At 42.3% G+C, this 27,419-nt stretch overlaps 2 protein-coding genes across 2 annotated transcripts in view; both read right to left on the minus strand.

Moving 5' to 3' along the window:
- The window catches only part of LOC116986060 (cadherin-like protein 26), a 37,420-nt gene extending 34,830 nt beyond the window's left edge, over positions 1-2,590 (minus strand). The window contains exon 1 of the mRNA XM_033041240.1: positions 2,278-2,590. Within this exon, the coding sequence (XP_032897131.1) occupies positions 2,278-2,319 (42 nt within the window). The 5' untranslated portion in view covers positions 2,320-2,590. The remainder of the gene's footprint in view (positions 1-2,277) is intronic.
- Positions 2,591-5,101: 2,511 nt separating this feature from the next.
- Positions 5,102-27,419, minus strand: part of LOC116986061 (cadherin-like protein 26) — a 41,804-nt gene continuing 19,486 nt past the window's right edge. Inside the window, exons 7-17 of the mRNA XM_033041241.1 lie at positions 25,157-25,342; positions 21,912-22,174; positions 19,087-19,229; positions 16,069-16,302; positions 13,745-13,966; positions 13,081-13,196; positions 12,911-12,979; positions 9,964-10,059; positions 8,889-8,969; positions 7,114-7,161; positions 5,102-5,357 (exon numbers count right to left, since the gene is read on the minus strand). Of these exons, the coding sequence (XP_032897132.1) occupies positions 5,154-5,357; positions 7,114-7,161; positions 8,889-8,969; positions 9,964-10,059; positions 12,911-12,979; positions 13,081-13,196; positions 13,745-13,966; positions 16,069-16,302; positions 19,087-19,229; positions 21,912-22,174; positions 25,157-25,342 (1,662 nt within the window). The 3' untranslated portion in view covers positions 5,102-5,153. The remainder of the gene's footprint in view (positions 5,358-7,113; positions 7,162-8,888; positions 8,970-9,963; positions 10,060-12,910; positions 12,980-13,080; positions 13,197-13,744; positions 13,967-16,068; positions 16,303-19,086; positions 19,230-21,911; positions 22,175-25,156; positions 25,343-27,419) is intronic.

The raw sequence follows: 27,419 nt of genomic DNA on the forward strand, positions 1-27,419 counted from the left end.
TGGAGAGGGGATGTGGGGGGGAGGGGGAGAGGCAGTGCTGAGATGGCCAGCCCAAGGAACAACAAGATGGTTGTGGATTAACACAATAACTAGCAATGCAAATCCAAACAAGAAGCTTTTCTGGAGACATTTGATGCTTCGGCCTGCCATATATTGCCCCAACAGCAATATATAGGCGGCACTATGGTGCAGCGGTAGAGTTGCGGCCTTACAGCGCCAGAGACCCAGGTTAGATCCTGACTACGGGTGCTGTCTGTAGGGAGTTTGTACGTTCTCCCCGTGACCTGCATGGGTTTACTCCGGTGCTCCAGTTTCCTCCCACACTCCAAAGGCGTACGGGCTTGTAGGTTAATTGGCTTTGGTAAAATTGGCCCCAATGTGTGTAGGATTGTGTGAGTGCATGGTCGTGGACCAAGAGCCTGTTTCTATATCTCTCAAGTGAAGTTAAGCTAAAGTTTGAGGCCTGCAAATAATGCAAAGTAGGCGCAACACTTTCTTCTGAACCTTCTGAATTTTTGTAGTCGGCAGGGCAGTACTCTGCATATCGCCAACATGGACAATTTTACATTTTTATCAAGCCAATTAATCAAGCCAATTAACCTACAAACCTGGAGGTACGTCTTTGGAGTGTGGGAGGAAACCGAAGATCTCGGGGGAAAATCCACGCAGATCACGGGGAGAACGTACAAACTCCATACAGACAGCACCCGTAGTCAGGATCGAACCCGGGTCTCTGGCGCTGCATTTTTCTGTAAGGCAGCAACTCTACCGCTGGGCCACCGTGGCCGCTTCAGACCTTTCATTCAGACCTGCGCTACAATTGCAAGACTGTGATGCTTTTATCCAATGGTTTCCATGCCCCGATACATCACAGAGATGGAGGATGCAATGAACATGACTTGCTTACTAAACATTTGGCAATTACTTTAATTCAAAGAAAAACCATTGTTCAACCTTACTCACAATGTAGAGCAAAACGATTTCAATATTAAAGCTAAGATAGGCACGAAATGCTGGAGTAACTCAGCGGGACAGGCAGTATCTCTGGATAGAAGGAATGGGTGATGTTTCAGGTCGAGACCCCTCTTCGGACAATATGTAAGCTCCCTACTTCACATCAAAGCTATTCATTATACAATCCATGGAGTAAATACTGAACCAGCAAAGAGAGAAATCTATTTACAAATAATCTATTCGGGTTCTTTGACAGTATGAATGGAAACATATTAAAAATATATTATTTACACCACTACAAATAAATCAAGACTACTTGACAGACCACAGTGGTAGGATCGTGAATAATATATTCATCTCATCTTATATTTACTTGGGCAGCTTACAGCCCAGTAGTATGAATATTGATTTCTCTAACTTCAGGTAACCTCGGCATTCACTTTCTCTCGATTCCCCCCCCACCCAAGTCGCATTAGCTTCTCATTTTCAATCAACAAACAGCTAACAGTGGCATGTTTCCTTTATCATAGTTACTATTTTGCATATCTTTCATTTATTGATCTTTATCCCTCTACATCATGGTCTTTTTCTCTCGTTTCCCCTTTCCCTGACTAGTCTGAAGAAGGTACTCGACCCGAAACGTCACCCATCCCTTCTCTCCAGAAATGTTGCCTGTCCCGCTGAGTTACTCCAGCTTTTTGTGTCTATCTTGAATAATATAGGTGTTTTAACTATTCTTTATTTTGAAATTGGCTTAAACTGAGAATTGGCAAATTAGTATTTTTGGTGCCACAAATCTGAAATCAGAATGTTCGGGTTAAAATGACCTTTTTTTTCTTTCAAGTTAAATATGTTGCGTAGGTGTATTTGAGATTTCCATGATGAATAGCTGAAAATTTGGTCAGAGAGAGGAGTGATAGACTTCTTGATTACGCTTAGCTAATTAACTTTTTCATCGTAAAGAAATTAGGACAAGGAAATCTGCAATTTTATAAAAATCTTACACCATTCACAGGTTATCTTCCACCTTTCTACCTACTCATAAACAAGGAAAAAAGCCTAAATGTAATCCTTGAGTAATCTAAGATTAACACATTATATCTGTAAAAACAACACTTTGCTATCATGCCCTTGGTTAAAATTTAATAAGTATAAGGAATGCTTCGAACAAAAATGTTTACGAAAACTTGGAGTCGATAGGAAATTGATATTTACTTAATGAGCAGTATTAACATGGATATACCAACCCAGCATAGAAGTAAAAGGTGATTTGTTACGATTTAACAATCAACATGAAATGATTAGTAAGTGAAGCATACTTACAGTAATGAAGAAAAGCACCAATGCATAGAAACCAAGCACCATGATGGAAACGCAGTTTTTGCAAATCGCAGTTGCCGATGGCTTATTTATTGTGTTAGGGCACAATAAGATCCAATTGCATAACTTGAAATTCCTGTTTCTGATGACGAGCAAATTGCAGTACTTCAAGGTTCTTTCTCGCCTTGAAACTCCACCAGTAATTGCAGATTACAGAACCCAAGAGCATTTCCCCAGGTTATTATAAAGTTACAAAGGAAGACAAAAATGCTGGAGAAACTCAGCGGGTGAGTTAGCATCGAAGGAAATAGGCAGGTTTTCGGGGCAAAACCCTTCCTCACTTATTATAAAGTTACGTCTGACTCGAATACTATGTTGATTTGTTACGTTTCAACAGTAAATCTGACAAGGCAAATAGTAAATCCAACAATGCAGTCAAGCAAAAATATAAATGTCTTATCTGGGACACATGACAATAAACTCTCTTGACTTGACTTGACTTGACTTGAAATACTTGGAAGTCGATCACAAATGTATTTCAATGATTGTGACAACAAAGACTTAATCTTTCCTGGAAAATTGCTTTGTTTTGTGACTGGCATGCATGTGAACATAAATCATTTGTCATGTGTTTAAAAAACCGGTTTGTCATCCTGAGGCTCATATGCATTTGCGTACTGCATTCAGTAAACGGCACAGAGAGGCATGAGTCAGGTGCAAATTTATATGAAAATAAAGAACATTTGCTTAGCAGAATAAATTTGCAGGTTCTTTGCTCTCCGTTCAGAGTGAGGGTGGAGTCAATGCCATACTTTTACAGCTCCAACCTAGACTTCCATAAAAGAGGTCCTTTCCAATTACGGAGATGCAAAGGTATAGAAGGGTGCAAAGATGCAGCCAGTTTTCCTTGCAGGTATTTCTGTCATTTCCTGTATCCACACTATCCTATCATAACGTGGCATGGCGGAAAGCAAAGTTCAGCTGAATTAAGAGTTATTTCATGGGATCAATCAGTACTTGCTGGTTAATCATTGTTCTTCTAGCTCGTTTTAAGACTGGAGTTCTTGGGTATTTGGCCACCGTTCTTCAATAATGTTGGCGGCTTCTAAAATCACTAGTAATTGATTGATCCTTGAAAGATACAGCATGGAAATAGGCCCTTTGGCCCATTGGGTCCACGCCGACCTTCCATTCACACTAGTTCTATGCTATCCTATTTACGCATCCACTCCCGACACACTCGGGACAATATACAGAGGTCAAAGAAAAATGTACGTCTTTGAGGTGTGGGAGGAAACCTGAGCACCCGGGCGAAACCCACGCGGTCACAGGGAGAACGTGCAAACTCCACACAGGCAGCACCCGAGGCTAGGATGGAACGTGAGTCTCCAGTGCTTTGAGGCAATCGCTCTTCCCGCTGTGCCATCGTGCCACCAAAGGAGGAGTTGTTTCCAGGCAAGGATATCCATGTAAAGATAGATCTGGAAGGCAAAAGCAAGCTGCTGGGAAAAGGTAGTGGACAGAAGAGGAGGAAGTGCAGGGATAAGAAAAAGTGGTTACCATGAAGACAGCATATTTGTGTCAGAGTTCAACATGTTCAGAGTATTGGTGAACATCTGTAGCATCTGTTATTCCTCTTATTCACCCAGGGCCAAAAAGAATAAACTTGCCCTAAAAATCTGAAGAAGGGTTTCACCACCCTCTGACTCAAGAAGTCCCTCCTCATCTGCTTCCTAAAGACATACATCATAGGTTGATTGGCTTGGTGTATGTGCATGTGTAAATTGTCCCTAGTGTGTGTATGATAGAGTTAATGTGCAGGGATCGCTGGTCGGCTCGGACTTGGTGGGCCGAAGGGCCTGTTTCCGTGCAGTTTCGATGCAGTTTTAATCAGCGTTGTCTACGACCCATCGTTAAAATGCATCAGCCTCTGTGATATTGGAGTCAATTCTCGGTGCGAGTCGCTAAGTTACGTCCACGAGCTCCGATGTTCCCGCTACGTTAATTCTACGTGATTACCACGGGTTTGATTTGTTTTTTAACTCGGGATCACTCATGGGTGGACTCGCACCGCGAGACAGGGGTTTAAGTTAAGAGAATGTGTTGAATTATCATATTTTGTAATATTACATGCATGCACTTCAGTTGACAACCAAGTGTCACAATAGGTAGACACAGCCCTATGCCCTTTTGTTATCCGTGCCACTGGGTTGCAACCCAATTTTACACGGGCATCTTACAACCCAGCGGTATGAATATTGATTTCTCTAACCTCATCACCCTTGCTTTCCCTCACTCTCCGTCCCTCTCCCACTAGTTTGACTGTCCTCCTGATTAATTATACTGTTTGTATTCCTCATTGTCACCTTCCCCTCAGCCAACAATGAACGATTCTACCTTTCCTTGAGCTTCATCTGCTTTGATCAGTCGTTTTCATACCTTATCTTTTCTTTGTACCCAGTTTCTCTCCCCCCTGACTCTCAGTCTGATGAAAGGTCTGGGCCTGAAACGTCACCCATTCCTTGTCTCCAGAGATGCTGCATGTCCCACTGATTTACTCTAGCATTTTGTGTCTATTTTTGGTCTCACTGAATGCGATGTGCTTAATAATTTAAGAACATTCATTGAACAGGTACAGCCATGTGCCGGACATTTCGGGCAATTGAAGATGTTTTGAGTAAAATATATTTTTTTGTACAATCAGAAAGATACAATATAACAATAGCATGGTTTCTTGACAGGAATAATCCTGATAGAACAGATTTATTTTCCAAAGATACACAAAAATAAAAGATGTAATTGAATTTCTTAAAACAGTTATGCAAGGACCTTTGCTAATTTTGAGAACATTTTAATTTTCGGTGAAGTTCAACCACGAGTTAGTTTTGACCTTTTTGTTGACAAATCCTTGCCAGTGGAGTGAAATCTGTCTCCAAATTATCTAGAAAACTGTATCCACTGTCACTTCCAACAATCGTAAGTGAATCCAAAGATCCTCTTCTGCTTTCTTCACCTTCGTGCTTATAAACAGTCACCTGATCACATTCAGTAACAGTGTCCATGCCATTGTATACATCCAGCTTCTGACAAATAGGACAAGAAAAAAAATAGGTTTTAATGATCACAGAGCAATTAGTCATTATAGAGTCATGGGGTGACACAGTGTGGAAACAGGCCCTTCGGCCCAACGTGTCCACACCAGCCAACATGCCCCAGTTACACTAGTCCCACCTGCTCGCGTTTGGTCCATATCCCTCCAAACCTGTCCTCTCCATGTACCTGTCTAACTGCTTCTTCAATGTTGCGATAGTCCCAGCCTCAATTACCTCCTTCAGCAGCTTGTACCATACACCCACGATCCGCTGTGTGAAAAAGCTACCCCTCAGATTCCTATTAAATCTTTTCCCTTTCACCCTAAACGTATGTCTTCAGGCCCTCGATTCACCTACTCTGGAGAAGAGACTCTATAAGGTCACCCCTTATCCTCCTGCGCTCCAAGGAATAGAGTCCCAGCCTGTTCATCCTCTCCCTATCGCTCAGCCCCTCGAGTCCTGACAACATAGTCATAAATCTTCTCTGTACCCTTTACAGCTTGACAATTATCTTTTTGTCAGGTTGACAATTGACAATTATTTTATTATTTTATAATTCACTTTATAGTCAGATCATCTTTTCCCCAAGCTTAAAAGAGCACTGTTTCTTTTTTTAACCTTGTGCACATAATAAAGAAGAGTACGACATTATAACCCCTTATTAATTCAAGTCAACAAAGTTTGACATCTAGCCGGAGAAGATAGATACAAAACTCTGGAGTAACTAGTGGGTCGGTCTGCACTCTGGAGGAAAGGAATAGGTGACGCTTCCGGTCGAGACTCTTTATCAGTCTGATGAAAGGTCTCGTTCAGAAACATCACCTATTCCTTTTCTGCAGAGGTGCTGCCTGACCCGCTGAGTTACTCCAGCATTTTATGTCTATCTTCGGTGTAAACCAACATAGAAACATAGAAACATAGAAATTAGGTGCAGGAGTAGGCCATTCGGCCCTTCGAGCCTGCACCGCCATTCAATATGATCATGGCTGATCATCCAACTCAGTATCCCGTACCTGCCTTCTCTCCATACCCTCTGATCCCCTTAGCCACAAGGGCCACATCTAACTCCCTCTTAAATATAGCCAATGAACTGGCCTCGACTACCCTCTGTGGCAGGGAGTTCCAGAGATTCACCACTCTCTGTGTGAAAAAAGTTCTTCTCATCTCGGTTTTAAAGGATTCCCCCTTATCCTTAAGCTGTGACCCCTTGTCCTGGACTTCCCCAACATCGGGAGCAATCTTCCTGCATCTAGCCTGTCCAACCCCTTAAGAATTTTGTAAGTTTCTATAAGATCCCCTCTCAATCTCCTAAATTCTAGAGAGTATAAACCAAGTCTATCCAGTCTTTCTTCATAAGACAGTTCTGACATCCCAGGAATCAGTCTGGTGAACCTTCTCTGCACTCCCTCTATGGCAATAATGTCCTTCCTCAGATTTGGAGACCAAAACTGTACGCAATACAGTTGAACATCTGCAGTTCCTTCTTACACATTGGTATTAGGACACCAGCGCTGCATCAATGGACCTTTCACAGAGGACTTTGAGACAGAGCTAACTTCTACAGATTTCTAAACATTCAGTCTGGGACATTCAGCCCATCAAACCTGTGCCAGTTCTGACAGCGGCATAATTACAATGAACAGGAATAATCAGTTGGCCTGGAAAAGGTAAATAGAGCATTTGGCTTGATATCATTGAATTTGAAAATCTTACTATTTTTATAACACTGACTATATCTTCTTCTTACCTGGTTCAAGTAACTTCCTACGACGTCCATTAGAATTGTAAAATTATCCTGAAAAAAAAACCCAACATCATTAGACAACTAATTTAAGTATTATATTTTAAATTAAGTTGTCACAAAAAGCATCTGGAAGGCTTATCCAATACAAGCCCATTGTTAAAATTCGAACTCAATGAACCCTCTCGGACACTAGATCACAAATTCTCAGGTTCCACACAACTTGGCCACAGCACTAGGGTCAACACTAGACAGGCAAAAGGGCAAGATGCTGACCATGAAGGGCAGCACAGTAGTGCATCTAGTAAAGCTGCTGCCTCACAGTGACCCTGACCTTGGCTACTATTAGTGCGGAGTTTGCACGTTCTCTCTGTGACCGCATGGGTTTCCTCTGGTTGCTCCGATTTCCTCCCACATCCAAAAGTTCATGAGTTGTAGGAGCGGAATGAGGCCGGAATTAGGCCATTCGGCCCATCAAGTCATCTACACCATCCAATCACGGCTGATCAATCTGTCCCTCTCAAACCCCATTCTCCTGCCTTCTCCCCATAACATTTGCTCATCAAAGCCTAACAAGGTGTGCAGATTTGTAGATGAATTGATCTATGTAAATTTCCCCTTAGCTTGTAGGGAGTGGATATGAAAGTGGGATAACATAGAACTATTCGGAAGAAGGTTCTCGACCCGAAACGTCACCTATTCCTTTTTTCCAGAGATGCTGCCTATCCCGCTGAGTTACTCCAGCTTTTTGTGTCTATCTTCGGTTTAAAGCAGCGTCTGCAGTTCCTTCCTATACACGAGTATTAATGCGATCAATGGTCGGCGTGAACTCGGTTTAGTAGAGTTAGTTTGTCATGTGTACCGAGGTACAGTGAACAACTTTGTTGCGTGCTATCTAGTCAAAGGAAAGACTATACATGATCACAATCAAGCCGTCAACTGTATACAGATACAGGGTGAAGGGAATAATGATTAGTGCAACCAAAGGCCCTGTTCCTGTGCTGTATCTCTAAACTGTAAGTACTGCTTTTTCATACACACACAGTTGGTTACTTCATTCATAACCTGACATGCTCCATCCTCTGCTATCCATTATTTACACTCACCGCACCATTGTTATTCTACCCTCTACACTGGCCAAGCGCCAAAATGATATCTGTAGTGAACTGAGTGTGATCTTAATGACCACAGTTTCACCAGTCCGTCCACATAAGTAAGAAATTGCAAAGCAGGAATCATATATCTGCCCCCTCTTCATCCATCGTTCCTAAACTATGGGTGCCCAGGACTGCTTATAATAAGATAGACACCGCGGGTCAGGCACCATCTCTGGAGAGAAGGAACTGGTGATGTTTTGTATCGAGTCCCTTCTTCAGACTGAGACTAGGAGTCAGGGGAGAGGGGATCTAGAGATATGGAGGGGTAAGGTGTGAAAATGACAGGACAAAGCAGATAATATTAACGGAAATGTAGAATGCTTCATTGCTAGTTGAGAGGAGGGTGACAAGGAGGTCTACAATCAGTAAAATTGATCAGAAACATGAATAAAATTAGTAAAACTGCTTAGAATACTTCAGTTGAAGCAGAACTGGGGGTATAATATTGCTGAAAAAGCCAACACCTTGCTTTGAACCTCCAAGAAACTGATCCCAGAATCTAGTCTTGATTATTATCTCCATTTAATTTTGCTCTGAGGCCTATTTTGAGACTTACAATCACATATTTCCTAACGTCCAAAGAAAATATCCTGATATTTTTTAAAAACAAGGATTTGTTCTTACTACATTGTGCCTGACGGCCCCAACTCTTGAATTATCCATGTTGATATGTCTCCATGTTCCATTCCCAGTTAACAGCAGCTCCTAAATGGAATAAAATTCAGATTTAAAGGGGATTTATCCATGTCATTCGAATTGGCTTCCATAAAGGACTAATCGAGGTTTCACATTAAAAATCTGCTACCAAGCTTGTGAGTTTATGAAATAAGAGGCAACCTATTAGATTGGAAAGACAACCAATTGGAATGTAATCAATTTTTGTACAGTGTTAAGTGGTGTTCTCCAGAAACTGGTACTGGAATCTTAACTACGAATGAAAGAAAAGAAAGCCTTATATCTAAGTTTATTGATGATACTAAGATACCAGGTAGCCATTATATAGAGGAGAGGCATAAAGAAATTGGCAATTAATCCGTTATGGATGACTGTTACTGTTTTCCACAGTTTAAGACATTTCGAATGATTTTAAATCAGCTTCCTCACAAGTGGTAAATTAAAAATATTAATATTAGGAGACAATTATATCAATTAAAAAAACCATGTTACCACTTAAATAAAAAACTTTTTTTAATAAAGAGCAATTATGACTTGAAGCTTTGTCCGATTGCATAGGTTAATGGAAGACACTATGGTCAAAGATGCGAAATCATCTTAAGGAAAATTATTCGAAAAATAAATGAAAATTAGAGCTCAAATTACACCCAGATTGGCAATTCTGCTCAACTGGAGTAACTCAGCAGATCAGGTAGCATCTCTGGAGGACATGGATAGGGGCTATCGGTGAACACCCTTCCCCTACTATCATCAGCCTAACGAAGGGTCCCAACACGAAAAGTCGCTTATCCATGTTCTTCAGAGACGCTGCCTGACCCGCTGAGTTTCACCAGTACTCTCTGCAAGTTTTTTTTAGACCTTGAAGATCAAATCAGCTTCCTGCCATTCGCTGTCTTGACTGATGCACCGGGGAAATCATTCAAGTTCAAGAGAAATGAATGTAGCAAGAATCAATGTATTTAGAAAAGATAGGAGATAAAACTCAAACATCAACAAATGACATGCTTGAAATACGTTACAATACCTCTGTCGTATCTCTGTTCAAGACTTCTCCTCCTGCCCTGCTCATGCGCATAGATGAGACTGGTGGTACACATGAAATGCCTGCAAGTGTTTTTGCCTGGAAATGATTGTAGATTCAACAATAAGGAAGAGTAGTGAAACACGATTTAACCACATTCTGATCCAAAGCATAGTGATTATTTAGCCCCCTTACCATCTATATTTGCTTATCATTTAAACTTGTTTTTTAAACCAGGGAAATTATTTTCCTAGACACAGGGAACTGCAGATGCTGATTTACAAAGAAGACACAAAGTGCTGGAGTAGCTCAGTGGGTCAGGCAGCATCTCTGGAGAACGTGGACAGGTGACGTTTCGGCTCGGGACCCCCTCATCAAACCTAGGGTCCAGACCCAAAATGTCACTCGTCAATACACATTTATTTCCTGAATCATCTTTTACTTAAATATCTTAAAAATCTTTTTACTTTAAATGAAAAAAAATTTAACTGAATGGCTTTTCAGTTTTGTTTTTAAATTGATTAACTTTCTATATTCGACTATTTATTTTACATGAAACGCACATTTCAGTTTTATGTTTAGTTCAGTTTAGTTTCATTTTGTTTAATAATACAGCGTGGAAATAGGCCCTTAGTCCCACTGTATCTGTGACAACCAGTGTAGTTCACTAATTCGATCCCGCACACTTGGAGATTCGATCCCGCACACTAATTCGATCCCGCACACAAGCTGGAGCTGCTCCCACCACACCAAACTGGTTGACACAGCCCTCAACGACACCTGCCGCATTATCACGGGATGCATAAAGACAACGCCAGTCCCGTGCCTCTACGCCCTAGCTGGTATTGCCCCCCCCCCCATATCAGACGATCCATCGTCGCCCAAGACGAGCGGAGAGCACAGGAGATCGATACCAGGCACCCCCTGCACGGACACACAGCACCTCCACCCCGACTGAAATCCAGAGCCAGTTTCTTGCAGACAGTCCCACCTCTCCAGACAACCAAAGAAACACCAAGGACCAACATCTGGAAAGATGAATGGAACCAGCTCAACACACGAGCCCACGACTGGATGGAGAGAGGAATCACTCCGACTGAATGCCTCGCCAGCGGGCACGACCTCCCATGGCCAACCTGGAAGACCCTCAACAGATTACGAGTGGAGCAGGGGAGGTGCAAAGCACTTACGAAAGCATGGAACTACCAGGCAGAAGACACATGCAGCTGTGGAGCAGTACAGACAATGTCCCACCTACTGGAGTGTGACCACGCCCCCCAGTGCAGCCCCCAGGACCTGGCTGAACCGACCCGACCAGCTGTGACCTGCGCCAGATACTGGCAGAAGGACATCTGAGATTGCAACGGACTCGAAGAAGACTTAGAGAAATCAATTATCCTACATGTCTTTGAAATGAGGGCGGAACCTGGAGCACGTGGGGAAAACCCACGCAGGTCACAGGGAGAACGTACAAACTCCATACAGACAAACACCTATACTCAGGATCGAACCCGGGTCTCTGGCGCTATAAGGCAGCAACTCTACCCCGGCGCCACTGTGGTGGCCCTTGTTACCTTTAGTGTAACCCTCATTGCTATTACTGTGCTATCCTTTGCAATGGAAACAGCTAAAAATACTAATTGTGTCCAACTTGTTCACCATTTTGAAACAAGCTCCAAAAACCACTTAAGATAGACAAAGAAAAATGCTGGAGTAACTCAGTGGGACAGGCAGCATCTCTGCAGAGAAGGAATGGGTGACGTTTCGAATCGAGACCCTTCTTCAGACTGAGAGAATGGGGAGAGGGAAATTAGAGATATGGAAGGGTACAAAGTGAATTTAAGGTGCGAAAAGGACAGATCAAAGCGATCTATGATGAAGGAAATGTAGAATGGTTCATTGTTGGCTGAAGGGAAGGTGACCGACGCATACATACATGAAACACACATTTCAGTAAACAGTAAAATTAAACAGGAGGCCAGTGAAACTAGTCGGAATACTTGGGTGGCGGAGGGATGGAGAGAGAGAGAGAGGGGAAGCAAAGGTTACTTGGTTGGAGAGAGCAATATCCATACCACTGGGCTGTAAACCCTCCAATGCAAAATATGGGATGCTGTTCCTCCAATTTGCATTTGGCCTCACTTTGACAGTGGAGGAGGCCCAAGACAAAGAGGTCACTGCGGGAATGTGAGGGGGAATTAAAGTAGTTAGCAACCAGGAGATTGCTTGATAACCAAGCCTTTGTACAGCAACTCCCCCGTAGTTTAAATATATGATTGCAATAAGTGCTTATACAGGCATTTCAGGGCCAAGACATCCTAAGTGGTATATCAAATTTCTGAACATATGTTGCCAGCAGCCAAGATTGCACTCTGGGGCAACACACAGTGTTAGAAACATATGTTTATGAATAATTAACATGAATATACTCTCTGCTGACATTCTCCTCCGCTCATATCCCTGCTCTTCCTTCCTTCCAAATTCCTCACGTTCTGCAATCTTTGAGCCCACTTGATGGGAGGATTATGGAGGATGCAGCACCCGATGAGAAATAAACATCCAACTACTTCGATAAAGCACGGCTTTGTGCCTCTCAAATGGCGCAGACAACAAAATGTCATCTTGGTACACTTCATCGTGCTCCCAATGGCTTGTAGTAAATATCCTAAGGATGTTTAGACGTACACATTGGAACATGGGTGTTGTCTATACAGAGTTTGTACATTCACCCCGTGACTGCGTGGGTTTTCTCCAAGAACTTTGGTTTCTTCCCACACTCCAGAGACGTGCAGGTTTGTAGGTTAATTGGCTTGGTATAAGTGTAAATTGGCACTAGTGTGTGTAGGATAACGTTAGTGTGTGGGTCAGTGTGGACTCGGTGGACCGGAGGGCCTGTTTCCACACTGTATCTCTAAACTACCTTCATTTCGAGGAACATGATTTTACTTACTGTATTTTTTTCGTAATCATTTTCATCAAACATTGATTTTTCAAACATAGGCAGCTTATTTTGAAGATCCTAAAATTAAATAAAACATTTGACGCATCAGATAAAGGTTTGTATCAATGGATGTCAACAATTCATGGGCTGATATACTTTTGATTTGCACTGTAACTTACTTTAAGATCCATATAAGGTCCCTCTTGATCATAGTTTGCGATTGCCCCAGTGGTATACTGAGCAGGTAAGGGAAAAAACTTTCTATTTTCTATTAAAATACTCAGGCAAAGGCCCACTGTTAAAAAAAGACAAGTATTTATTTAGAAAAGTTTAGAAACAAAGAACTGCAGATGCTATTTACGACTGCCGAGATTAATAAGTAACTGAATTATTAATTATTATATATATATATATATATATATATATATATAGAGAGAGAGAGAGAAAGAGAGAGAGAGAGCGAGAGAGAGCGAGAGAGAAAACAAGTTTAAATGATAAGCAAAGAGAGAGGGTGATCCGGTTTCCAAAGATGTGCAGGTTTGTAGGTTAATTGGCTTCGGTAAAAAATTGTGAACTGTTCCTAGTGTGTTGGACAGTGTTAATGTGCGGGGATTGCTGGTCGGCGCAGGCTCGGTGGACTGACGGGCCTGTTTCCGCTTGGTAGCTACAATGTATAAAGCAGCCTCATTGGTCCCACTTCCTAATTTCCCCCCCCCCTGGTCTTTCAGATTTGAAATGACCTTTTAAGGTAGATACACAAGGTGTTTTACCCAAAATCCTTCGCATTATGTTTTACCGAGATGTACGTAAGTGTGGGTCGATGTAATGCAACAATTTACTTACGTAACAGAAGCAGTAAAGCTCCGAAGAGAAGCCCAATAGCAACTGCACCTAAAGCAGCAGACGGTGGTGCTTGAACTGGACACATCCTCCCATCAACACAGGGACAGACCCATACATGAAGTCTGTTCATCTGGACCAAACCCTGTCTGTCCTGAATGGTTAGCGGTATGCTGTAGTTTCCAATGGGAATCTTCCTTTTTCTTACAAGGTTAACAGAATAACCTGCCATAAATGTAACAATTTGTATAAATGCAAGTCAAGAGTGTTATCTGTACTGATGACGGAACAATTAAATTGTTATTTGAAGCAGCATAACAGGCCTGTAAACACAATACACACAGATGGAATCATACCTTCCGCACAATATGCCCACGCCGATCATGATGCCTCATCTAAGCTAGTCCCGTGTTTTGCCCATATCCCTCTAAACCTTTTCTACCCATGCATTTTTAGATTTATTTAGATTTTAAAGAGAGAAAGAGAGAGAGAGATAATGTGTAAACAGGCCCTCAGTCCACCAAGCCCACGCCGGCCAGTGATCACTCCACACACTAACTTTGACCAACACACACTAGGGGCAATTTACAATTTTACCAAAGCCAATTAACCTACAAATCTGTACATCTTTGGAGAGTGGGAGGAAACCGGAGTACTTGGAGAAAACCCACGCGGTCACGGGGAGAACGTGCAAACTCCTCACAGACAGCACCTGTAGTCAGGATCGAACTTGGGTCTCTGACGTTGCAAGGCAGTAACTCTATCGCAATGTCTCTGTGTCGCCCAACCACAGACAGATGTACTATCCAAGTACACACAGATAATACACAATAAACAATAATACAACCAATTAATTAACGCCAGGATCATAAGATCATGTGATAGGAGCAGAAGTAGCCCATTCGGCCCATCAAGTCTACTCCACCAATCATGGCTGATCTCGCTCTCCCTCCTAACCCCATTCTCCTGTCTTCTCCCCATAACCTGTGACACCCATACTAATCAAAAATCTATCTATATCTGCCTTAAATACATCCACTGACTTTGCCTCCACTGCCTTCTGTGGCAAACAAAATGCCGTTTCTGCAGCCATACATTACAAACAAATAGACCCAAGACACCACATAATTTACATAAACATCCATCACATTGCTGTGATGGAAGGCCAAAAAAACTTCTCTCTCCACTGCACTCTCCCCCCCCCCCCCCCCCCCCGATGTCAGAGTCAAAGTCAAAGCCCCCGGCGGGCGATGGCGATTGTCCCGTGGCCATTAAAGCCACGCCGGGTGATGCAAGGTCGCACACCGGGTCTTGGTGTTAGAGCCCCCGGCGTGCGCTCGCAGAGACCCGCCGCAATTCCAAGCCACGCGGGGCGGTGCTGTAAGGCCCCGCTCCAGGAGCTCTTCAACCCCGCAACTCGGGCGGGAGAAGTCGCCGCTGCGGAAGCCCCGAAAAGCGGTCTCCCTCCAGGGACCCGCGGGCTCCCGGTGTCACTGTCCGCCAAACCCGCAGTTGCAGCCACCGAATCTCCGGGGGTCGGGCCGCAGCAGCGTCCACCACAGCTCCACCCGCTCTGGACTCGGCCAGCTCCGCGACGGTGAGGTGAGTACCACAGCCCCCGGTGAGGGCGGCACCACAGCCCCCGGTCTTCCTGTTGGAGGCCGCTCCTCGTTGCAGCCCCAACGACAACGGAGACCCGACAAAGAAAAGGTCGGGTCTCCCATGCAGGGAGAGATTTAAAAGTTACCCCCAACCCCCCCACACCACCCCCACCCCCCCACACACATACCCCAACAAAAATAACAAAAACTACATAAAAACATAGACATAAAATAATAAAAACGCAGACGGACTGCAGAGGCCGCTGCAGACGAGAGTCGCGCCGCCTACCACCCTCTGACTAAAGAAATTCCTCCTCATCTCCTTCCTCATAGAATGTCCTTTAATTCTGAGGCTATGATCTCTAGTCCTGGGGTCAAGGAAAGAGCATTCCCGTCGCGGCCTTGTTTTCACCAATCTTTCCACCACCACGCACAAGAAGCGCAAGACGGACACCATTGTGCAGATGCCGAGAAATTAGAACAACTTCTAATCTTGCGTGTGGACTCGATAAGAAGAAGAAGACATCTAGTCCCAGACTCTCCCACTAGTGGAAACATCGTGCAAACTACAAAGGATATTCAGTGGGTGAAGTTATCGATGAGTGAAAAAGTGCATTTTTATTTATGTGGCTGTCATGACCAATTGATCAGAACTAAATGTCAATCATCTTCCGCAGTAAAAAGAATGCAGTCATCCCAGTCAATAGTATCAGATTTACCACCTACCGATCGTTGGTTGAAGTTCCCAATTGTCCTTGATGTTCGGTTCATTATCCAGAAGTGCAAACACAAATGGTCCTCCATTTGGAACCAAGTCATCATCTTTTGCTTCAAGGCTGATATGCTGAATATTCCCATCATCACACATTTGTTCATATGTAGAAGCCAAATAGGGATTGTTGTCGTTGATATCAAGCAGCAGAATATTCAGCGTAGCAGTGCCTGTTAGAGGGGGCTTTGCTGATGGAAAAATGTCATAAGTAATTGTTAATCCTGGCTAAAACAGAGCAGCCATAGCACCAAAATTTAGTAAGGACTCATGTATTGTTAGGCCATTATGGTCAAGTCTGATGTGCTCTGCAAAAACAAGATGAGCTTCTGAATGGTGCCAGTAAGTCTAGGGCCCAGATCAGTGTTGCATATTCAATTGACAGAATGAATGGGGTTTCTGTAGAGGACCTCCAAGGAAGTGTAAAATGCATGAAGTTGATTGGATTAATGCAAACTTAGTGTACATATTGTAAATAATTTTACAAATAAAGTTACCCTGCTGTTTGTTGATTGGTTAAAGTGTTGAGGCCCTGGCGGGTTTGTTTGGATTCCAAGGTAAATGTTGCATTATGCAAGTTAAGTTAGCTTCTTCTGGAAGCTTCTTCTGCAACAATGCAAGGGGGGGTTCTATTATTGGTCTGTGTAACTGTCCAAACCCTCCAAACCCATCCCTATCCATATACCGGGCAGAAATCCTGGTAGAGGTGGGGGGGGTGGTTGGGACCTGGTCCCCCCATGTTTTGAGAGGTGGGGGACAATCCCCACCATGTTTTATGAAACATGTTGCAGCAAAAGCGAAGTTGAGTCGCAGCTGCAAACCCACTACAGCCTCCGTCAGCCAGATCCGTGATAGTAAGTCCACAGGCTCTGTGACTGGAGCCCTCAAGGTCGATTCCAGTTGGAGGCCGCCAGCTCCTAGAATCTAGCAAGCTGCAGTTCCCAGGTCGTGAAAACGAATTGAAAAAAACCCACCTGTGGGCCGGATGATTTTGGGTTACGGGCCGATTTCGGCCCGTGGGCCGTAGGCTGCCGACCCCTGTCCTAGATGTCAGGCCTCATTGTGTCCCCCCCTCCCCCCCCCCCCATGTTTTAAAAGCAATTTCCGCCCTGAAAACATTTCTTACATGTTGGGATAGTCCCTGCCTCAACTACAATACCTCCTTTGACAGCTTGGTCCATACACCCACCATCCTTTGTGTGAAAAAGATGAGGATATGAAGGAGGGCGAAAGGAGCAGGGTGATGGGAGATAGTGGGAGAATTGTGTGCCCACCAGGGTAGGGGTGGGGGTTGCAGAGGATGGGTGGGGGCGGGTAGGGGGCATGGGAAAGAGAAGGAGGGTTGTGGGGGAATGGGGTGTATTACTTGAAAGTGGAGAATTCCATGTTTAAACCATTGGATTGCAAGCTACCCAAGAGAAATATGAAGAGCTGTTCTTCCACTTTGTACATGGCTTCACTCTGGTTATGATGGAGGCCCAGGGACCATGTGGGAATGGGAAGTGATGTTAAAATGGTTAGCGACTGGGAAAATTCAAATTCACCTGGACACAACTGTGTAAACAAATACTTCACACCAGAATAAATAAAGGGACTGTTCAACAATTTAACATTAATGGTTCTAGAAATTAATTTATGCAGACTTTAACCCACAGCATGTTTAAGTTTCCCAATTGGGGATAGCAGTCAATAACAATAAGTCACTAGTGGGAAATGTTGGACTGTTCTCGTTGTACAGGCTCTCAAATTTCTGTTCCATTATTTAAGTCAAAGCCAAAAGCTCTATGTGGAAAGTCTTTTAGCAGAAGATCCAGACCGTTAAATTAGCACTTTGCCCACATTAAAATTGAACACATCCCTGGGATTTGTATTCAAATTAAAGGCACCAGTAGAATCCCCAGGCAAATTACCATGATATCCAAAGCTGAAGGTAAAACCACCTAACATTCATTTCAAGAGCAAGACTAAAATAAATTCATAGGAGGAACACCTTACAATGCACAAAATCATGTTTGAATAATTGTAAGAAATAATGCACGTTTCAAATAGCAGATTAAGAAAGGCAACAATTAGCATTAGACCACAAGACATTGGAGCATAATTAGGCCATTCAGCCCATCAAGGCTGTGCCACAATTCAATCATGGCTGATCTATTTTTCCCCTCTCAACTGCATTCTCCTGCCTTCTCCCTGTAACCTTTGACACCTTCATTAATAAAGAACATATCAACCTCCGCTTTAAAAGTACCCAATGACTTGAAGTGAATAGTATCTAATGACTGGCTTAAGCGAATAATTTGGAAAGGCAAATCCATTAAAATGCTCATCTTTTATTTTTATATGGAAAATCTAATAAATTAATGATTATGGAAATAACACGACTTGCAGGTGGGGAAAGTTGAGAGCTCCAATGAGTTTAGTTTAGTTTATTGTCACATGTACCGAAGTACAGTGAAAAGCTTTTGTTGCTTGCTAACCAGTCAGCGGAAAGATAATACAAGATTACAATCGAGCCATTCGCAGTGTACAGGTACGTGATAAGAGAATAAAATCTAGTGCACAATAAAGCCAGTAAAGTCTGATCAAAGATAATCCAAGTCTCCAAAGATGTGGACAGTTTTTCATGACTGTGTAGGAAGAAACTGTTGCCTGATAACAGTTGGGATAAAACTAGAAAGACACTCATCACTGCACAGAAGATTTTAGAAGTTCCTAATCCAAAGTCTAATGGCAATGGACAAAATTCTGAAGGAAATGACAGGCACAATCAGTTAAACCAAATTGGTGATCATTGTCCAAAGTGATACATTGTGGTATTTAAAGTTGTATCCCTTCTTATTAGGTTAAGCTAAGTTACTGCTATTTCACAGCAAGATGGCATTTAAAATTCATCTGATACTGAGAATAATGAGGAAAACACAAAAATGAATCTCTTAATACAAACAATGAAAATAAATCGGTACATATCAACTTACCATCATCAATTGCATGAACAATAACTCTGTAAGTACTTTCATTTACATAAGGAGACTCGCGGTCCATTTCATGTAAAGCTGTAACAACCCCCGTCTCTGCATTTATCATGACCCAATTTTCTGGATCATATGCGTTTATGAACCTTTCAAAAAAATCATAAGGCAAACACTTCAATATTGCAGAAATATTACAGAAATATATAATTGTATTCAGGATGGTGCAAATATCCCAATTACTGCAGTGTTATTTTATATTTTTTATATTACCATTTGATTTTCAATTATATTAATAATAGTCAGAAGGAATTACAGATGTTGGTTTATACCTTAGATAGACACAAAAAGCTGGAGTAACTCAGCGGGTGAGGCAGCATCTCTGGAGAAAAGGAATAGGAGACGTTTCGGGTCGAGACCCTTCTTCAGACTCTCGACCCGAAACCTCTCCTATTCCTTTTCTCCAGATATATTGCCTGACCCTCTGAGTAACTCTGGCTTTTTGTGTCGATCTTAAATTTCTAATAGAATGAATAAGTTGTCTAGGCTCATGAAGTGAAGAACTAATTCATGTAATGAGATCTTCAGCCAACAAGTGGCTTCAGCAGAGGTGAAGACAGGATGCTCAGAAACGTAGCTTCTGAGATACTGAGTTCATACCCTGTCTTTTAAGGGCTCGATCATTGACCCCTCCATATGAATCGGAGTTTGCTATTGGGGCATGAAGCAATGTGAAGGGTACTGAGGGAAATGTCATTGGCAGGACACACATTGAGCTGATTCACCACATCCATTGACTCTCACTGTCATCAAGGTGGCACGTTGGAACAGCGGTAGAGTTGCTGCCTTACAGCACTTGCAGCGCCAGAGACCTGGGTTCAATCCCGACTATGGATGCTGTCTTGAGTTTGTACGTTTTCTCCGTGACCTGCGTGGGTTTTCTCCAAGATATTCGGTTTCCTCCCACACTCCAAAGACGTACAGGTTTGTAGGTAAATTGGCTTGGTAAATGTTAAAAAATTGTTCCTAGTGTGTGTAGGATAGTGTTAACATGTGGGCATCGTTGGTCGGAGCAGACTCTGTGTGGGCTGAAGGGCCTGTTTCCATGCTGTGTCTCTAAACTAAGGCACAACTCTCCCCTGCTGGCAGTGATCTGCAGGCAGTGCGGCATGGTGGCGCAGTGGTAGTGTTGCTGCCCTACAGCGCCATAGACACAGGTTCGATCCTGACAATGGGTGCTGTTTGTGCAGAGTTTGTTCTCCCTGTGACCAGCGTGGGTATCAAAAGACGTACAGGTCTGTATAGGTTAATCGGTAAAAATTGTAAATTGTCCTTGGTGTGTAGGATGGTGGTAGTTTGCGGCGATCGCTGGTGGGCGTGGTCTCAGTGGGGGGAAGGGCCTGTTCCCACTCTGTATCTCTAAAGTAAAACATCTGAAGTTTAGTTTTCAAGGGAAGAGAACTTTGGGACTTTTTGCCTTCCATCACAGTGAGGAGGTGCCTGGTGGACTCACTATGGTGGATGTTAAACCGTGTTGAGTGTGTTTTTGTTATTTATTCTATGTTATGACTGCAAGGCTGAACCATTTTGTTGCACTGAAAAGTGCAATGATAATAAAATTGAATCTGAATCTGAATCTGTTGCACAGTAATTAGGAAGAATCAGGTTTTCATCATGATTGAGAATTACAAAGAAAAGGGTTTGGTCAGTTGTATCTCAGCCCAGTTTTATTTGCTTGTACCCCTCCCTTGATACCCAGTTGTAGTGTAGTGAGCTAATTACACTTGTCAACAAAGACTATAATAGAAAAAAAATGTTCCTGGCGAGAAAAGCAAATAGACAGGTTTCACCACAAAGGATGAGAGGAATTGGGCAGGGCAGAGTTAATGGCTACACATCGAGCCCGACAGCAAATGTTAAAGCATTCTACTTATTATTTACATATTGAGAAGAAAATATTTCTTCTCGCATATGGTGTGTAGGCAACATAAATGATATAGAGAGCCTGCCAATCAAGAAATGAAACTTTCGATGTTGCAATAGTTTTGATTGGCTGATCTATTTGATTTGGCTGATCTATTTTTCCCTCTCAAACCTATTTTCCTGACTTCTTCCCCGTAATCTTTGACACCCTTACTAATTAAGAACCTATCAATCTTTGCTTTAAAAATACCCAATGACTTGGCCTCCACAGCCATCTGTGGCAATGGATTCCTTGGGTTCATCACCCTTTGGCTAAAGTAATTCCACCTCATCTCCATTTTAAATGTACACTTTTTTATCCCAAGGCTGTGCCTTCTGGTCCTGGAGCCACCCACTACCAGAAACATCCTCTCCACATCCACTCTATCTAGGCCGTTCATTATTCAGTAGGTTTCAATGAGATTCCCCTCCACTCCCCCCCCCACCCCCCCACCCCCCCACCCTCATTCTTCCAAACAGCAGTGGGTATAGGCCAAGAGCCGTCTAAAAGTTTAGATATCTTTATCAATCTGCAGTGTATCAATTATATCCCAACTAAATAACACAAACCACAATCGAATTCAGTACATTTCCATTTTGTTTATTCTATTTATGTTCAGTTTAGCTTTTTTTGGGGCGAAAGCTTTTCACTGTACCTTGGTACACAGGACAATAAACTCGGCACACGTGACAATAAACTAAACTGAACTGAACATTTCTAATTTACGACGGATGGAAAATTGCAGCTGCATCTGCTTCAGAGAAAATGTGATGAATGGCTGTGAGGTAAAATAATTATAACTGCAATGAGGCAAAAATATTTTCTTCTCAAAATGTAAGCGACTGCTTCAGAATTTGCCGCATCTTACCTGATTTTATTCGGAGTGGATTCATCAGTCGCATTAAATTTCACCAGGTCAGAATCTATCTTCTGACCTTCATATAGTTGAATTGTCACTTCTGAAGGGTGGATCGCAGGTGGTTTATTGGCATCATGCACTATGATGGTGACTGAGATACTGTCTGGTGCCGGTATTTGTTGGTTGACCATGTCTGAACATATATAAAGTGGTTCTTCATTTTCAACAGTGATATTCAGATGCCTCCTTGGACTATCTTCCACATCTAAATGCTGCCAATTAAAGAAAATAAGCGTGGGGTAACATTCATTTGTTTTATAAAAGTCATCCTATTCGAATGTAAAGTCAAAATTATCCACTCTCTGGCTTGCAACGTTAATGAGAGGGTTTAGTTTAGTTTAGTTTAGTTTAAAGATACAGCGCAGAAACAGGCCCTTCGGCCCACCGAGTCAATGCTGACCAGCGATCCCCGCACACTAACACTCAGGACAATTTACATTAATACCAAGCCAATTAACTTGCAAACCTGTACATCTTTGGAGTGTGGGAGAAAACCAAATGATCTCGGTGAAAACCCACAGGTTACGGGAAGAACGTACAAACTCCTTACAGACTGTCAGGATCGAACCCGGGTCTCTGGCTCTGTAAGGCAGCAGCTCTCCCACTGCGCCCCCATGCTGACCGAGCAAAGAGCAAAGCAAACAAAAAGAAATGATGGCCCTGGTTTCTTTTCCCCAATAGTAAATATCATCTGATATTGCAGAGCAGTCTTCAAATTGACATCAAAAACACTTCACTCATTCTAATTCAAGCTAGTAGCTTTTGCGGTATCCAAATTGGAACCTAAATTTAGACCATAAATATATTGGGTAAATCCTTCATAAAGCAGCCAGTTCAACAAACTATTGCCTTAAGGGCCTGTCCCACATGCCGATTTTTTATGGGTGGTTTTATGACTCACCCAGAACACTAGCACAAACAGTGCAGCACTCCCTTGATACTAGACTGGTATATCAGCCAAGACAATATGCTTAACCCTCTGGAATGGGATTTGAATCTGCCTCAGCCGCTGTGTTACACTTAAATCACAGCAAACATGTAGGAATTTCAAGGGCCTGTCCCACTTGCCGATTTTTTTTTCGGCGACTGCTGGCATAATTGACTAACGTATCAGGTCACCGAAAAATTTGCGGCGTGACACGGCGTGATGACGTATTGACGCGCGGTGTTTTTTCAAGTGTCGCAACATTTTTTTTGTCACCGCTGGATTTTTAAATGTTTTAAATCTTTTGGCGACACTGATATGATGCCGCCAGTCGCCAAAAGATTTTTAAAAAATTTAAATCCAGCGGTGACAAAAAAAATGTTGCGACACTTGAAAAAACACCGCGCATCAATACGTCATCACGCCGCGTCACGCCGCAAATTTTTCGGTGACCTGATACGTTAGTCAATTATGCCAGCAGTCGCCGGGAAAAAAAATCGGCAAGTGGGACAGGCCCTTGAAATTCCTACATGTTTGCTGTGATTTAAGTGTAACACAATGGCTGAGGCAGATTCAAATCCCATTCCAGAGGGTTAAGCATATTGTCTTGGCTGATATACCAGTCTAGTATCAAGGGAGTGCTGCACTGTTTGTGCTAGTGTTCTGGGTGAGTCATAAAACCACCCATAATATTATTCCACAAAGAGCAGGAGCAGTCTGTCCTAATGTTGGACCTGGACCAGATACACAGCTGTCTCTTTGCCTCCACGGATGCTATTTGACCCATTCAAGTCAACTCAAGTCACTTTTATTTCTATAGCACATTTAAAAAACAACTCTCGTTGGCCAAAGTGCTTTACATTGGTGGAGGTACTAGCGTTATACAACATTGGTTCATAGATTAAGTACATACATAAATACATACATATAGACCTCCCTCAGAAGACGTCAAGAAAGGCTTGAGAGTAAAGATGAGTTTTAAGTCTCGACTCCTTGGAGTCAATGGAGGGGGCAGTTCTGATGAGAAGAGGGATGCTGTTCCACAGTCTAGGAGCTGCAACCGCAAAGGCGCGGTCGCCCCTGAGCTTATGCCTAGACCGCGAGATGTTCAGTCCACAAATCCAACCTCCGCAGTTTTGGGGACAGAGCCTTCTCCAGGGCAGCTCCCAGGCTCTGGAACTCCCTCCCCCAACTGATCCGCAATTCCGTGTCCCTCACCATCTTCCAGTCCCGCCTCAAGACCCATCTCTTCACCTCTGCCTATCCTTAGCCCCACGTCCCCCACCCTTTTCATCTGTGCTTGAATTGCCTCATATTGTGTTTTGAATTGAATTCTGTCTTTAATTTGTGTACTAGTCATGTCTCTACTATTTATTTCATTCCGCTTACATGTTTTTCCTCTATTTGCTAAATTTTTGTAAGGTGTCCTTGAGACTCTTGAAAGGCGCCCATAAATAAAATGTATTATTATTATTATTTGTAGCCTTGTTGGCACCCTATACATGGTGACTCTTTGCATACTTTGTGTACGGTATGCAAAACAAAGAACAAGCTGTGACATGTCACCTGTGATATTAAAGTAGCAATCAATCTATGTACGAGTTCCTCCAGCAGTTTGTTTTTTGCTCCAGATTCCATCATCTGCAGTCTTGTGACAACAGGAGTTTTCTACCTCTTGTTCTGATCTGCATTTATCTATCAACCAACTACTTGAAAGAGATTTCCATTAATTGTTGCATTGCTGATACCGAGTTCAGCAAAAATCAGAACATTAACTTCTTATCCACAGTGGTAAATATTGAGGAAGGAACTGTAGATGTTTGTTTAAACCGAAGATAGACACAAAATGCTGAAGTAACTCAATGGGACAGGCAGCATCTCTGGAGAGAAAGAATGGGTGACATTTCGGGTCTCGACCCGAAACGTTGGTCTGAAGAAGGGTCTCGACATGAAACGTCACCCATTACTTCTCTCCAGAGATGCTGCCTGTCCCGCTGAGTTACTCCAGCATTTTGTCTCCATCTTCGTGATATTGAAATGGATCAGAGCCAATTCAAAAGTCAAATGAATGGAATTTGCTGTATAGGGTTTCGGTGGTTTAAAGCCAAGGGGTGAGGTACAACTCTGAACAACGATACCATTAGATCAATGTTAACATAAAGACACAATTGGCTGTAGATGTTGGAACCTGGAGGGGTTGATACAAACTGCTGGAGGGATTCCTGCTATTTTTGGTTTTTGGCATAAATGTTTGGCATTAACCGATTACCTTGACTAGAGAGAGAACGCCATCATTTGTTTCTGCATCTGTTTCAATCTTGTAATTCCCATTTTCATTTCCTTCTCTTATTTTATAGATGGCTCTCCACGCCGATGTATGTGGAACGTCAGTGTCAGTAATGCTCAGTCGCAGTATAAATACGTGCTCATCGTTTTCATATACTTTACCTAAAAACTGAAGGTTTCAAGATAAATTTGTTCATAACATCACGGCTCATGAACATAATTCTCATGGTCGATAACAAACCAATTCATATTTAAGATTAGATCATTTAATGGCCAAAAGAACATAAGAAATCAGGGAAAGAAATGACAATTTGCACATTTGTGCCACTTCAACCATTTAATAAATTAATATCCTCACTTTAGCTGTTTTCCTTCATTTCCTCTTTCTTATATAGTAAGGTTATATATTAATTTGTGGAAATTGCTCAAGAGTTTAAGAAGTTTTGGAAAGTGGCAACTTTTCCATCCACCATTTCCATAGCTGCATTCTTCAAACTCTTGGATTCCTGGCTGTCGAGTCCTGGGTAAGTTTTGCCTTTCAATGTGATTCATTTTTCCAATATTTTCTATCACTCTCCGGGCAGCAGAGTGGCGCGGCAGTATGGTTGATGAGAACGTGGGATAACAGATATTACTGGTGTGAATGGATGACCAATGGTCAGCGTGGACTTCGTGGGCCGTAGGGTCTGTATCCAAACTGTGTCGCTAAACTAAACTAATTTCTTTCATTCAAGTTCTTCAGGGCACATTTTGAAGGCTCAGAGGAAATTCTCTGCCAAATATTTGCATGAAATCTCTTTTTGAAAAAAGTTACTTTATGTACAATTAATTCTCCATTCTTAGAACATACAAAGCTCTACAAATCTGACAATAGAACATAGAACAGTACAGCACAGATACAGGCCCTTTGGCCCACAATGTGCAATGTACACTGGTGTCAAGGGTTATGGGGAGAAGGCAGGAGAATGGGGTTTGGAGGAAGAGATAGATCAGCCATGATTGAATGGCGGAGTAGACTTGGTGTGCTGAAAGGCCAAATTCTGCTCCCATCACTTATGACCTTATGCAGAACATGATGCCAAGTTAAACTAATTTGCAATGCCTGCAATAAATCCATATTTTACCATTCCCTGCATATCCATGTATCTATCTGAAAGATTCAAATGTCACAATTGACTCTGCCTCCACCATTACCACTCCAGGCACACATCATTCTTTGTGTGAAATCTTGCCCCGCTCATCTCCTTTAAACTTTGCTCCTCTCACCTTGAACGTATACATTTCCCACCCTGGGAAAAGGTACTGACTGTCTACTGACTGTCATAAGTTACAACTTGTAACTGCTTTGAAAATTCATTTCACAAGCATTCTTTTCAGATTGCGGATAATTTGCAACTCAACGGCTCTGCCTTTTATGAGACCTAACTGGCCCCTGCAGCAAGCTGAGAAAGTGAAATTCATGAAATAGTTTTCAGGAGCAAAGTAGACTTATTTTTGTTAAAAATAGGGAGCTATTTGAAACACATAAATATTCAGAAAAACCAAACTTCCCTTCAATTATGCAGTTCTAGTCTTTTTCAAATGGACTTTGACCATTTGATCCAACAAGATCAAATTCCACTAAGACCAGTAATTTGTAATATGTCATACACTTGTTTGAAAATACAGTTGAATACATTCAACCAAACCAAACTAATAACAAAATAAAATCTATTCGACTTAAATCTATTCTGTTGCAATTTAAAGCAACTGAAAGTTAAAGACGTTTTTACTTCTTGAGCCACTTATACTTTCTACATGTGAGCTACACTTCTATTTTGTGTAGGAAGGAACTGCAGATGCTGGTTTAAACCGAAACGTCACCCATTCCTTCTCTCCAGAGATCTACCTGTCCCGTAGAGTTACTCCAGGATTTTGTGTCTATCTATACTTTTCTTTTCATTGAAATTCGTACACAGGAGTTATTGTCCACGAACCCTGTAATTATTTATCTATGGTACTGAAATCATGCAATTTTATTTCAGAATAATTATTGAAAAATTAATCTGACATTTTTTTTTAATCAATAAAACTATTGTTTTATCGATATGATTCTGTACTTTCTAATCCAGTGAATTTAAGCCTTTAGGAGTACGGGCACCTGCCATTTTGCGCATATTTAATGTATGTGTTTTGGAAATTGTTTTATAAATGTGATTTTGTGCTTCTAATCCAATGAATTTAATCATTCTTAAAAGCACAGACAC

Source organism: Amblyraja radiata, chromosome 23 (genome assembly GCF_010909765.2).
Source record: "Amblyraja radiata isolate CabotCenter1 chromosome 23, sAmbRad1.1.pri, whole genome shotgun sequence".
In the NCBI taxonomy this organism is placed as follows: Eukaryota; Metazoa; Chordata; class Chondrichthyes; order Rajiformes; family Rajidae; genus Amblyraja; species Amblyraja radiata.